The following is a 13539-nucleotide window of genomic DNA, read 5'->3' as shown; positions in this document are numbered from 1 at the left end:
CCGGTGCCAGGCCCCCGCTTCCCCGCCCCTCCCCGCGGCCTCCCCGCCCAGTGCCGGAGTTATCCCCCGTGCCCGCCGTTCCCGTTCCTGCTGTTCCTGCCGGCCCGCCACTGTTCCCGGCTCCGCGGGACATAGCGGGGCTCCCGCAGCCGGACTGCGCAGCACCATGTGGCTGCAGGCACTGCTCTTCCTCGCCCCCCTTCTCCTCCTCCTCGTCGTCCTGCTGTCCGTCCTGTCCCTCGTGCTCCCGCGGGTCAAGGGCACCCACAACCCCTTCGCCACCGACAGCCGCCGCCCGCCCGCCCCGCTCGTCACCGACAAGGCTGTGCGCAGGACAGTCGTCAAGACAGGTACGGGACCCCCGGGGCATCCACCCCCTCGGTGGGACTAAACCCCGGGGTGGCATCAACGGCCGAGGGTGTCATCGCCCCCAGGACAGCATTGCCCCCAGGCAGTGGGATTGATCCCAGGGTGGGATCAATCCACCGGGACAGCACCACCCCCGGGGTGTCATTTATCCCCCCGGGCTGGCAGCGCCCCCAGAGTGACATCCCCGCAGGGTGGCATCACCTCCGGGGTGCCACGGACCCCCGGGGCAGTATGGACCCCCCCAGGGTGGCGTCAGCCCCCAGGGCAGCATCTCCACCTGCAGCAGTATTCGTTGCTCCCGGGGTGGCATTGTCTCCCCCAGTGTCACCCCCTTGGTGCCACCTGCTCACCGTGGTTTCAGGGGTCCCTGGTGCTGTGGGGCGGCCCCCAGTGATGCCCTCCTTTCCCCGCAGTGTTCTCGGCAGAGAAGGTGCCCCAGGGGCTCGATGCCATCGTGGTGGGCAGCGGCATTGGTGGCCTGGCAGCTGCGGCACTGCTGGCCAAGGCCGGCCGGCGCGTACTGGTGCTGGAGCAGCACGGGAAGCTGGGGGGCTGCTGCCACACCTTCACCGAGAAGGGCTTTGAGTTTGACACTGGTATGATTCGGGGCCCCAAATTCCCCCGGGATCCAAGGGAGGGGCATGGGATACCCTCAGGGTGGGAACTGCACCCATTGGGGTGAGGACTAGGACTCCCCAGCACACACCTTGTGGTAGACAAACCATTTTCCTGCTCTTCACCCCGAAATCCTCTGAGTGTAGGATACCAAACCCCTCAGATTTCCCATACCAAGCCCCTATATATTCCCAGCATGGCGGATGCCATCTCATGACACATCTTGCTGTCAAACTTCTTGTGGCAAGAACAAAGTCCAGCTCTGCATGTCCTCAGATCTTTGGGATTAATTATTTACAGCAGAGATGAATAGCAAAGTGTAATAAAATTCCAAAATTACCAGCTACAAACACTACGGTCAGTGCTATTCACCCCAGTTGGGAGGCGGGTGTATCCTGGATTTTCCCTTTCCATTCCACATGGAGCTGATGGGGTGGGGATGGATAAATAAGAGATGTGTTTGGTGCATCCTGGAGTGGGAAAATAAAATTTAAAAAAAGATGAAAATAAAGGAAGTAAGAGGAAAATAAAGAAAAAAAATGTCTCTTTTAGGGATCCACTATGTGGGGCAGATGCAGCAGGGCTCCATGGTGCGGTTCCTGGTGGACCAGCTGACAGATGGGCAGCTGGAATGGGCCCCACTCCCGGACACCTACGATGCTGTGGTTTTGGGGGACCCCCAGGGTGCTGGCAAGACCTTCCACATCTATTCAGGGAAGAGGGAATATTTCCAGAAGCTGAAGGAGCAGTTCCCCGGGGAGGCGGCGGCCATTGATGAGTTCCAGCGGTTGCTGAAGGTAGAGATGGATCTGGGTGGGATAAAACGAGGGGAGTTTAGATCTGGGGAGTCACACAAAGAGGGGAACCCCCCTGGCACCTGGATACTGGGCACCCCCAGGGAATAATGGCATCACCCCAAAAGCGTTGGGAAACACATGCAAAATTGCCCCTTTCTGCCTCAAAAATGCAGCATCACATGTTTTGGGGGAGATTTCTTTAAGGAAGAAGTTCTTTAAGGAGTTGGGGCAGCTTTTTTTAAGGAAGTTTTTTAAGAACCGTTTTTTTAGGGAGCTTTTTGGGGGAGTTTTTTGGGAGGACCTTTTTGAAGGAGTTTTGGTGGGGAAGCTTTTTTGAGGAAGCTTTTCTTAAGAGAGAAGCTCTTTTTTTGAGGGGAGCTTTTTGACCCCCTTGCCCACGGCTCCCCAGGATGCCTAGCAGTGAATTTAAGGGGAAAAAATGCTTTGAAGCATTTTTGGGGCGTGTCTGAACCTTCGGGTCTGTGCAGTGAGCCCCAAACTCTCCCTGTAGAGCACTCGTCGTGGGGTTGTGATGCTGGCGATACTGAAGATGCTCCCACGGTTCCTGGCCCGGCTCCTGATCTGCTCCAGGCTGCTCCCACACCTCTGCTCCTTCTTCCGCTTGGCCTCACGCAGCGTCAAGGAGGTGGTGGATGGTCTCACCACCAACCCAGAGCTCCGGGCTGTCTTCAGCTACATCTTCCTTACTTATGGTAGGTGACCAGGAGGCCCTGGGATGATGTTAAGCCCTTTAGAAACAGAAAAAATATAAGAACCTCCCTTTTTACATGCTTTTAGAAGGTTTGCAGAAATGCTGTGGTGGATGCTTCGTCAGCATCCTTGTCCCCAAGTCACTGGCAGGTGACGTGTCCCCTTTGCTCATCTCCATCTCTTTCCCTCTGCATTCTTCATCTTCCCCATGGGGTGACGTTGTTCCTGTACAAGGGAATGTTCCTGAGCTTCCCCCTTCCCTCCATCGTATCTCCTGGGCTTTGCTCACAGCCCCCCATGACTTGGTCAGGTTGGTGACCACGGGCTTTGCTATGGGGACACCCACACCCACCATCTCCCTACTCCTCACCTTTCTCTCAGCGTCGTGTCCAGAGTGTTCCTCATTCTAAAATGTTTAGGATAAGCTCCAAGCCCATGATTTGCCCAAACCCACCTTGGCTGTCCCTTTTCCCAGGTGTGCTCCCCTCCAATTCCAGCTTCTCCTTGCACAGCATCCTGGTGAACCACTTCCTCCCTGGCGCGTGGTACCCCAAGGGTGGCGCCGAGGAAATCGTCTTCCACACCATTTCCGTGATCCGGAAGGCTGGAGGCAATGTGTTTGGGAAGGCGCCGGTGCAGAGGATCCTGCTGGACGCCCAGGGCAGAGCCTGCGGTGAGCCCCAGCCTGGGATGGGGCATGGGGCTTCCCCCAAGAGCGGGGTTCCTTTCACCAGCACCTCATTCTTCCCCCTCTGGATTTTCCCTCCCAGGTGTGAGTGTCAAAAAAGGCCAAGACTCAGTGGATATCTTTGCTCCCGTGATCATTTCAGACGCCGGGATCTTCAACACCTACGAGAGGCTGCTGCCGGCGGAGGCGCGGGCTCTGCCGGGTACTGCGTCAGTGCTGCGCTCTGGCGGGGTTACAGCGCTAATCCCATCCTGAGCCTCATCAGAAAGTGGATTTATCAATTAATACTGGCAAACCTCCTGTTTCTCCTGTGCCACAGCCCTCAAAACCCAGCCCTGGCCACTCATTTCTTCACGGGGGTTTTGTTAAGCTTAAATTATTGGCCCAAAATTGCTGCAGTTTGCAAAGTCCTGGTTTGGTGTGAGGATTCCTTAAAAAGCACAGTGCAGGGCCCCGAAATTTGTAGAAGTTGATGGAATGTCCACTTAAAGTTCGATAGCCAGAAAATCATCTGGAAGGGGCAAGGATGGGGGGAAGGGGAGTGGTTGGGTGGAAGGGGACAGAAGTGCTTGGGAAGGGGCACAGTTAGGTGGAAGGGGCACAGTTAGGTGGAAGGGGGATGATTGTGTTAGTGGGAAGGGTCAGGGTTTGGTGGGAAAGGACCAGGACTGGAGAAACCACTTCTTTGTAGCTGAGGATCCTAGAAAAGCCTGATGCTCCCCAGAACAGACTATTTCCCCTTTTTCCCTCCACACTGCAGAGATCCAGTCCCAGCTCCACATGGTAGACCACGGTGAGGGGGGCTTCACTGTCTTCGTTGGCCTCAGCGGCTCGAGGGAAGAGTTGGGGCTGGAAGCCATCAACTACTACATTTTCCCAGGGAACGACCTGGATGGAATGTAGGTTTGACTTCACATTGGATGTGCTTCGTTGAGCGTTAAGGAGATGAATTCCTGGGCAATGACTTAGAAAATGGGCATTTGGCTGTAAAGAGAATTCAGGAGAAGGTGTGCACTGAACCCCAGCTCAGCCCTTCTGTCTCTTGCAGGGTGAAGCGCTACCTGGCTTCACCCAGAGAAGAAGCTGCCAACAACATCCCTGTCATCTTTGTCACCTCGCCATCAGCCAAGGACCCCACCTGGGAAATGAGGCACCCAGGTAAGGCTGACACCCAGCCACAAATGCTTGTGAGGGGCTTCAAAGCTCTTGTTAGGGTTTGGTGATCCCAAATAAGGAGTTTCTACTCAGCTATCCATGATCAAAGCTGCTGAGCACAGGGCTCATGGAATGCGGTCTTTGTGATACCTGGATGGAGGACATGGAACCCCAAAGATCTGGAGACATTGGTTTGGATGGGGAGGGTTTGGGGCAGTGACAGGGTGGGATGAGAGTGGGCAGAGGGAAAAGCACCCCAGCCTTGTCCTCCTGCAGGTAAATCCACGCTGGCCGTCATCACCATCGCCAGGTACGAGTGGTTCAAGGAGTGGAAGGACAAGCAGGTTCACAAGCGGGGGGATGACTATGAGGACCTGAAGAAGACTTTTGTGGATGCCATCATGCAGACTGTCCTCAAGCTCTACCCTCGCATTGAGGGCCGGGTGAGGAAACACGGGGTTCAGGGGTCCTCCAGCTCTTCTCTGGGTCCCTTTTACCTACCCAATGACCATGGAGTCATGGAATGGTTTGAATGGAATGACCTTAAAGCTCATCCAGTTCCACCCCACCATGACCAGGAACACCTTACACTAGACCAGGTTGCTCCAAGCCCCATCCAACTTGGGCAGAGCTGGATGACCATCCCAGGATGACCATCCTGGGACAAAACCTGACCAGACCCACCACCCCAGGGTCTGCGAGGAAACCCATCCCAGCCTGTACCTCGCACACTCAGGGTCCTGCAATAGCTCCCCATCCTGCTGCCCCTGCAGACCAGCCTGTCCCTGTCCCCTGCAGATCGAGTACCTCTCGGGTGGGACTCCCCTCACCAACCAGCACTACATCGCCAGTCCTCAGGGGGAGCTCTATGGAGCCGACCACAACATCGCCCGCCTGCAGGCTGAAACCATCGCCGCCGTGCGGGCAGAGACAGCCGTGCCCAACCTCTACCTGACAGGTGAGAGGGCCACCAGTGTCCTCAGATCAGGACAGCTCTGGGGGAGCGGGATGTGGGGAGAGAAAATCTCCAATCCTGAAATGGAATAAAGGGAAGAGCCACTGTGAGGGAATGGAATAACGCCTGGAAAAGCAGAGTTCCATGGTCCCAAGGGGAGGAGGAAGGGGCTGTGTTCCTCCAGCTCTGGGAGACTGTCTCCTTGCCCAGGGCACGATGGAGCAGGATGAGGCGCTTTTCCTCCTGGAGGCAAGGAAAGGTCAGAAAAGGAGAGGGTTGTGGGTTCAGACCCCAAGGATGGTGTGAGGGCAGCTGGAAGGTGGAGAAGGTGATTCCTAAACTACCACTGATGGTTGGCTGGGATGGAATGGGGAGCGAGGGCTGCTCACAGGGGGACCACGTCTGCTGCTCCCTCTTTTCAGGGCAGGATTTGTGCCTGGGGGGTTTCATGGGAGCCCTGCAAGGAGCCGTCATCTGCGCCAGCACCATCCTCAAGCGCAACCTCTTCGTGGACTTGGTGCGGCTGAAGAAGCGCTTGCAGGACACCAACTGCAAGAAGGGAGACTAAAGCCTGCCATCCCACCACCAGGGACCTCTGCTCCCCTCCACATCACTCCCACCTCACTCTCAGCTGTCACACACCTGTAGCAGATTCTGTGATGTGAAGCTGAGGAATTTTAATCCAGGAAGATGCCGTTCCCATTCCCAGACACATTGTATTGGACCTCATGACCACCAAAAAAATGCATCCCCTTCCACCATCATGTCTAGTGCTGGTCCCTGGCCGTAAAGGGAGGCCCCAAGAGCTGTCATGGCCAGGAGAGAAGTCAAGATAGCCCCCAAACAGGTGGCACCAGCACGTACCAGCATGGCCCAGCAGCTCCCACAGTCCTAGCAGCACCCGTGGCTGCTTGATCCCGTCAGGATCACTGACCCCCTCCTGCATCCCCCAGCAAAAGCCCATCTCCACCTGCAGCCCCAGAGCCGTCCAAGAGCAGCAGTGCTCGCAGGCTCTCCAGTGCTTCCAGAGTCATTCCTGGGAGCAGCAGGACCCCAGCCCCCCAGTATTCCCAGTGTTTGGGTGCTGCTCTCCCCCCATTGCCCCAAGGCATCATTGCCACAAGCACACGCTCCTTCAGCAGCAACAAAGTTCTTCTGTCTGCTGGTAAAAGCTTGGGAACAGGATCAAAGTCCTCTCCAGATGGGAAGGGAAGCATGTGAGACTGGAAGTAATAAAATAGTGATAAATGATCCTGGGATTTGTGCCTCATGATGGATCAGTGGGGCTGGGGGTTTTGAGGGAGAAAAGAAGGGGAAGAGAAAGCAGAATGGAAAGTGGAACAAGAAGGAAAAGGGGAAGGGACAGCCCCATCATGGTGAATGTGTTGCTGGGGGTTTGTCCTGCACCAGCCAAATTTTGGGGAGGAATAATGGCAGAACAGCCATAAATTGGGAACTCAAGTGAGGAAAAACAGATGGCCAATGTGGACTTACCTCCCACTTCCCTGGAGCTGAGAGCCATGGGAAGAAGGAATTCCCTGGTATTGAAGGGTACTGCTGTGAGCATGGTGAGTCCTTCCCGAGCATCAGGGCACCTTGGGCTGTGGCTCAAAGCCCATGAAACAGACACAGATTTTCCAGATTTTATCACAGGAGAAGTACCCAGTGCTCACCAAAATCCCCTGAAACATCTTTGTTCAGGTAAAGCAGCTGCTGGATGAGAATTTCCCCACTTTTTACTAAGTTTGGGTAGAATTGGACTGGCACAGCATGAGGTTTTGAACTGCCAGTTCAAAACTGGCAGGGGGAAAATTAAATCTGGTTTAATTGCGGGTTTTGGTCCCTCCTTGATCCCTTCCTCACTCCCCAGCTTCCCACCACAGCCCTCCATCCCAATTCTTTTATGCTTCATGCCTCTTTTTTGATGCTTTCACCGATCTTGAAGCCTCCTTGCTCACTGCAGCCCCCCTTGCAGCCTCCCACCATCCCTACAGGTGTCTCTCCTTCAGGGTACAGCCTCGGTTATCCTCAGTGTCCCCATTTGTCCCAGTGGTTTGTACCCTTTGGACTACTGGGGCTGAAATCACACTGTGTGCTGTGACACAGGACATCACTGGGACCAAATACTCCCAGACACCCACTGGATGTAGATGAATTCATAAAAGTTGGCTTGAAATCCCATCACAGGGATGTTTGGGGACAGCAACCCCCCAAGCAACCCCCCAGCTGACAGCTGCTGATGGAGTAGGAGAAAAATAAACCCCAGAGTTAGTCCCTACGCAGGGAGCAGTGTAAGCAAGCAGGGAAATAGTGTGACCATGCTGGAAAGGAGCCCTGGAAAGAGGCTTGAAGGCTGATCTGGCAAAGAGGATTAGATCACTGAGCAAAGAGATAATTCAACGATGGGATGGAATTTGAAGAGGTGAGCTCTGCAAAGAGGGATCAGCCAGAGTCAACCCCTTGGGGAATCCACACTGGAGTGCACTGGGCACAGCAGTGAACTGGAGAGGCTGCTCTGGGCACCTCCAGCATCTGCAGCCCCGGTGAGACCTCACCTGCAGAGCTTCCTCCAGCTCTGGGTCCAACACCAGAGAGATGTGGAGCTTCTGGAGCGAGTCCAGAAGAGGCCATGGAGCTGCTCCAAAGGCTGGAGCCCCTGTGCTCTGGAGCCAGGCTGGGACAGCTGGGGGTGTTCACCTGGAGAAGAGAAGGCTCCAGTGAGAACTTAAAGCCCCTCCCAGGGCCTGAAGGGGCTCCAGGAGAGCTGGAGAGAGACTTGGGACAAGGCTAGAGGGACGGGACACAGGGAATGGCTTCCCACTGCCAGAGGGCAGGGATAGATGGGATAATAGGAAGGGATTGTTCACTGGGAGGGTGGGGAGACCCTGGCACAGGGTGCCCGGAGAAGCTGTGGCTGCCCCTGGATCCCTGGCAGTGTCCAAGGCCAGGTTGGACACTGGGGCTTGGAGGAGCCTGGGATAATGGAACGTGGAGTCCCTCAAACCCCTTGGGGGAATTCCCAGGGTTCTGCCTTGGAAGGATCTGCCACAGAGTCTTCCCTGCCTAGGCTGAAAGAAAGTCCTCCCCAGGCCATGGTGCTTTGCACACTGTGCCATCTGCCCTGGCCTCTGCTCTCCCCATGTCCCTGGATCTCCTGGTCTCTCCTTTCCCTGGTTCCCCACTTGTTTTGCTATCCTGGGTGGCTGGCTCCCTTTCCCTGTAGGTCACTGACCTTACCCTGCCCCTTGTGCTGCCCCCATGCCCTCAGACCCTGGGTTCCCCAACCCTGTTTAGGCCTGTGCACAGCACGTGGCAAGGTCTTTGAGTTCTCTTCGGTGCCAGGAATAAACCTCACTGCAAATGACTGACACAAAAGCCCTTCTTGCCTCTCCTTGCTGAGCTACCCGTGGCATGTGTGATGTGTCAGCTTGGCTGCTTTGTCTGAATTCTCTCCAAGCAGCTTTTCCACAGGAGATGCTCGTTGGGATAGAGGTAGCAGCTCTACCATTTAAAAAGCACACTGCTACAAATGGTGCCTAACATGGGGCTTGAACCTGTGGAAGGTGTCTCTGCCCAAGGCAGGGGTGGGATTGGGTGGTCTGTAAGGTCTCTCCCAAGCCATGGATCCTTGTTTGGGGTTAGAGGCCCACAAGGCTCCCGGAGCAGAACTGGGTGGGCTCAAGGAAGCAATTCTCCCTACAGACCGCTCAGGGGAAAGATCAGAGCAGGGATGGATGTGGAGTGTGACAGTGCAGACCTGGAGGCTGAGATGCAGGTGGAATCTCTGACTCCCGTCCCTCCCTGCACCACGGAGATGTTCATCTGCAGCCCAGCTAAGGGAGAGCCCCTGACACACCAATATCAGCCGGAAGAGTTTCCTTTTGCTGAAAAACTAGGACAAAGCAGGGCCAGGGCACAGCCAATGTTCCTGTCCTGCCTTTCACCCTACTGTCTGTGCATCCTTTCTCAGAGGCTGCAGATCCACATTCCTGCAGGGTCCTGGAGGGTGGGGACCAAGGCCCTGCCTCACTCCCAACCTGCTGGAGACATCTGTTCTCCTCAGGACACAGGTGTCCTGAGGGGGAAAACCCAAGGGGTGACCAGCAGCAGCTTGTTCCCTGTCACACATGGAGAGAAAGCGACAAGTTACAGGAAAACCAACCAAAAATTCTTCTGAGAAGGTGAGCAGCTCAACCTGGAGGCACCAGAGCTGTTGGGGGAAGGGTTTAACAAACCAGGTCCTTTTCCCAGGGATCCTCTGCAGAGCAGAAACAATCTGATTTAGGCACAGAACAGTGCAGGGACAGAACCTTCCCCCCAGCAACATCCCCATGGCTCCCACAGCTCCGAGGAGACCCAAACATGCCTCTCCTCCTGCTTTTCTCACCCCAAACACTCCCAACCTTGCAAATGCCATCTCAGTAATTTTAGTGATTTTTTTTTTAATCCAAACAAACCTTCCCAGGCCATGGAATTTCTCTTGCAGAGGCAAAGCTGATGTGTTTGCTGGGCTGGTGCCCTGCCCATAAGGAAAAAACCTGCTGTGGGATTAGCTCTGGTGCACCTATTTGCTCAGGAAGCCATGCAAGATTCAAAGCTTGTAGCAGGATGGCTTATATCGTAAAGTAGAGCTATCCACAACTGGGCCTCAGACCAGGCCTCAGGCCTGGGCCTAGTAGGCCTCGTACGCCCAACATACGTAGTACCAGATAAGGTTATCTGGTATTGGGAATGTGTTACGGTAGGAGTGCTAATAGCATAGAACAGTTACTGAGAAAACACGGTGGCTGCCTTAAACTGCAATAGCTTACATACTTCTTTACTCTCACTGCCTATCAGAATGCACCTGTTCTTGTAAACTATTCTGTCTGTATTTAACCCGCCATCTCAAGGAATAAAGCGGAGAACCTGCGATATAACCATATTGGTTTGGACCCTCGTTTCTCTAGTCCCCAGTCTTTAACTGTTCCCAGCAACATAGTGGTGCCCGAACAGGGACAGTTTCTTCTCTTAGATGAGGTTTTTATTTTCTCTTAAATGAGGGGTTTTTGTCGCTTGAATGCGGAGTTTTTGCTTAGATGCGGAAAAGTCCTTGTGCTTGGAAAGTGATTCGTGTGCTTGCATACACCTGTTCTGAGCTGGCAAGGCAGATGGGGGAGCGATTGCTGACTGAGTCGTTCAGAAGGTCCGTGGTGCCCCCCCCACTGCTGACGGAAAGAAGGTAAGCAGTGATCGCAGAAAGAAGAAAAAAGACTAAAAAGAGACGATGGCAAGATATTACCCTGCTGTTTTTCAGTGTGTAGCCATCAGTGCCTCCCAGCGGGGCGAAAAGATAAGAGCTAATATGGGACAGTTAACCCTATGGGTTCAGAAAAAACGAAAGCTAAATCAGCCATTGCTTCGCTTTAGTGAAGCAGGATGGAAGGAAAAAGGAAGATTAAGATGGGACGCTGTAGTTTTACAAGGAAAAAGAGCAAAGGATCGTTCAGAATTAGGTGTAATTTGGAAAAAAGCAATAAATACCTTGCAAACTGTAAAACTGCAATTTTAGCCACAGAAAAGACGTCTCCCTGTCTTTCTGTTTCAAAAACGTCCCTCTCCGAGCCAAAAGAGATAAAAAGGCTGTCTAAAACAATGAGGTTTTTTGGTCTGCATTCCGTGCATTCCGCGCATTCCGAGAGTGAGGACGTAGCTCCCTTTTGTTCGTCCCATGCAATCCGAGGGCAAGAAATGCCTTCTCCAGCTCCCAAGCAGAATGAAAGTAACCAGGAAGTCCCTCAGCTGCCAGACCCCAGGGGCGGTGCGAAAGACGAGATGGCAGGCAGGGCCGAAAGCGGAGCAGGGAGAGCACAAGTGATGCAGCAAGGAGGCAGATCTCAGGGCGGTGCTGGAAGCAGGACGGTGTTAGATTCCTTCTCACAGGAAAAGGAGCTGACGTCATTACACACAAAAACAACTAAGATGGCTGCGCCCATGACAGCCCCCGAGAAACTGGACCCTGCTCGATTGAAAGCTCCCACACCCCTGCAGTCTGCATCAACGAAATCTATCACTCTATCACTACTTTTCGACATGGGTGTGAGCAATCCTACTATAAATCAACTGCACTGGCTGACGGACTGGTGTTTGAGATCTTCTTACCCCCTTCAGTGAGTGCAGAGCCTGTCAGTATCGTCTTTGAAGACAAACAAAGCATTGTAACTCAACCCTATGTCATGCCATTGCCCAAGGAGCTTTCAGGATTTTTAGGCAGAGATAGTGAAAACATACAACAAGTGAACATTGCAAGAAAACACCAGAATAAGAAGAAAAAATAGTCATCTGTTCCTCTGTTGTAAAGAAATCCATCATTGTGTGAGAAATGCAATGTGAAAAAGATACATCCTATCAGGAAAAAGATAAAGTAAAAAAAATGAAATAGAAATGAATTTTTAGCTAGAGTTATTAACTCTGTGTAAGGATGAGTTATTTCTACATTTTGATGTTGTTTAAATTGATTTTTTGTGTGATTTAATTTGAGTTTAAGTTAATTATTGTTAACATATAATTTTAAGGTTTGTTTTTAAGATTTGGGCCCTGATAAGTTTAAGTTTATATTTAAGTTTTAAGAAGTTTAATTAGTAATGAATTTATATTGATTTGCTACATATATAGATTTTATAAGGTTAATGAGAGTTGTAGATTTTTGTTAAGATTTACTCATGTTGAATTTAAGAGTTAGTTAATTTAAAGAGTGTTTTATAATTTACAAAAGGTATAGTTGTTTAATTTGTAAACCAGATTTAAAATTATATGGAAAATAGTCATTAGTGCCCTGCTAGCTACTTTTGAGTAAGGAGTGCTAGGAGGGCTCTAGCTGACAACTCCAGCTGGAGTAGTCCCTTGCTTTACTGCTAGGTCTTCCAGTAGGTGTTTTTGAGAATGATTCTCAGAGCTGAACAAGGCCCCATCTCAGAACTCCCAGCACTGTTGTCCTGCCTGGAGGGGTGGGTGCAGCTGGCTGAAGCCAGCCCCTAGCACATTTGTTTGTGCAGAGAGGCCATGCTACTGCTCTTGGGTTTAGTCTTCTGTGCTGGGGGAGAGAGATGAGGGAAGGCTGTCTTGCACATTAGTTTTTACTGCTTTTTCACTCCTAAAGTGGGGGAGTGAATGGCCTGGGAGAATCTGTTTTTATGACCCCTCCTTGGCAGGTTGAGGCAGTGACCAGTAAGTCATTTCTCAAGGAGTTTGTGCTGGCTTCGTCCTAGGAGAGCATGTCCTGCGCTGCAGCGATGGGGAAGCACAGTAGTGTGCCTCAGGGGATGAGTTTCAGAGCCTGAGGGCTGTGGTGGTATGTTTTGTTCAGTGATGGCACTAGTGAGAGAGCTGAGAGCCGTGATGTCCCCATGCCTGACAGAATGGGACAAGGGTAGGGGGCTTTAGCCAGTGGGACTTTTCAGTCAGTGTGAATTTTGAGGGGGTCAAGACAGGTTAAAATAGAGGGAACTTGAATTCAGGGCCATGAAGGCCCAGCCTTCTGCTGAGCAAAGTCATCTGGCACAAGTTCTCTCAAGCTGAGTGACCTCTCCCAGGTTCTCCAAATAGCAAATCTTCCCAGCTTCGACCACAGCCAGTAAGTTGAGAATAATGTTTCCTGAAGCAGCTAAGTAATCTACAAGCTGAAATCGTACTGGTAAAATCCATGTTTGTCAGCCACATAAGAGCTTTTGGAAACATGATTCACGGCATTTTGAACTACGCAAAACTCAAGAGACAGTCAGCAAAGCCAGCAAACTTCCTGGACAGGAAGATGCCATGGCAGCAGCTGGATTTGCATTCACTTTCCCTGCTGCCCTGTCCCAAAATCCAACTGCCTTTAACACCGTCTGTACCCGCTTTCCCCTTTACTAATGCTGGTGAGCTCTGTTCATGTCCAGCTGTGTTGCAGAGAAGAGTGAGGCACAATCCTGCTTCAGATGTAGCTGATGTAGCTGTGCACACAGATCCTCCTAGAGAGCCGGGATAAGTGCATGTGGAACCACTTGCTGGGCTGGCATTGGTAAGCAAACACTAGTAGAGCTAAGAGGATAAGAAAATGAATTTTAAGCAGTACTAAAAAGCAGAAGAGAGCCTGCCAAGAATTCCAGCCCCTGTGCTGGGAGTAAAAGACTCTCTTCATTTTCCCAGTGTGCTGGATCGGGTCCCAAAGTGAAGGGAGTGGCAGCAGATAAGGAGCAAAGCTGCGAGTAGCAGAAGGATAAGATTAGCGG

General features: G+C 52.4%; 1 protein-coding gene and 1 long non-coding RNA gene across 3 annotated transcripts; one reads left to right on the top strand and one right to left on the bottom strand.

Moving 5' to 3' along the window:
- The first annotated feature begins 28 nt into the window (after positions 1-28).
- On the top strand, positions 29-6539 carry LOC134562946 (all-trans-retinol 13,14-reductase-like). The gene is made up of 11 exons (XM_063420618.1): positions 29-350; positions 783-965; positions 1537-1781; positions 2293-2494; positions 2968-3165; positions 3263-3382; positions 3941-4079; positions 4229-4338; positions 4612-4778; positions 5134-5293; positions 5713-6539. Exons 1-11 carry the CDS (start codon positions 167-169, stop codon positions 5856-5858), a joined length of 1854 nt encoding a protein of 617 aa, XP_063276688.1. The 5' UTR covers positions 29-166; the 3' UTR covers positions 5859-6539.
- Positions 5241-11789, bottom strand: LOC134562976 (uncharacterized). Of its 2 annotated transcripts, none has more exons than XR_010083295.1 (3): positions 9048-11789; positions 6785-7987; positions 5241-5368 (listed from the first exon to the last, which is right to left on the bottom strand). It is a non-coding gene; the product is annotated as an uncharacterized LOC134562976 (long non-coding RNA). The 2 variants fall into 2 exon arrangements; XR_010083296.1 differs by having other exon boundaries at positions 10814-11789.
- Positions 11790-13539: the final 1750 nt, after the last annotated feature.

The sequence above is a fragment of the Prinia subflava genome, chromosome 32 (genome assembly GCF_021018805.1).
Source record: "Prinia subflava isolate CZ2003 ecotype Zambia chromosome 32, Cam_Psub_1.2, whole genome shotgun sequence".
Taxonomy (NCBI): domain Eukaryota; kingdom Metazoa; phylum Chordata; class Aves; order Passeriformes; family Cisticolidae; genus Prinia; species Prinia subflava.
Note: the sequence above shows the minus strand (reverse complement) of the source record. Positions and strands in the feature narration are given on the sequence as shown.

Coding starts and splice junctions, on each gene's coding strand:
- LOC134562946 (XM_063420618.1), top strand. CDS start 167: ATGTGGCTGCAGGCACTGCTCTTCCTCGCCCCCCTTCTCCTCCTCCTC. Junction 3,383..3,940: donor GGAGGCGCGGGCTCTGCCGG/GTACTGCGTCAG, acceptor TCCACACTGCAG/AGATCCAGTCCCAGCTCCAC. Junction 5,294..5,712: donor GCCCAACCTCTACCTGACAG/GTGAGAGGGCCA, acceptor CCCTCTTTTCAG/GGCAGGATTTGTGCCTGGGG.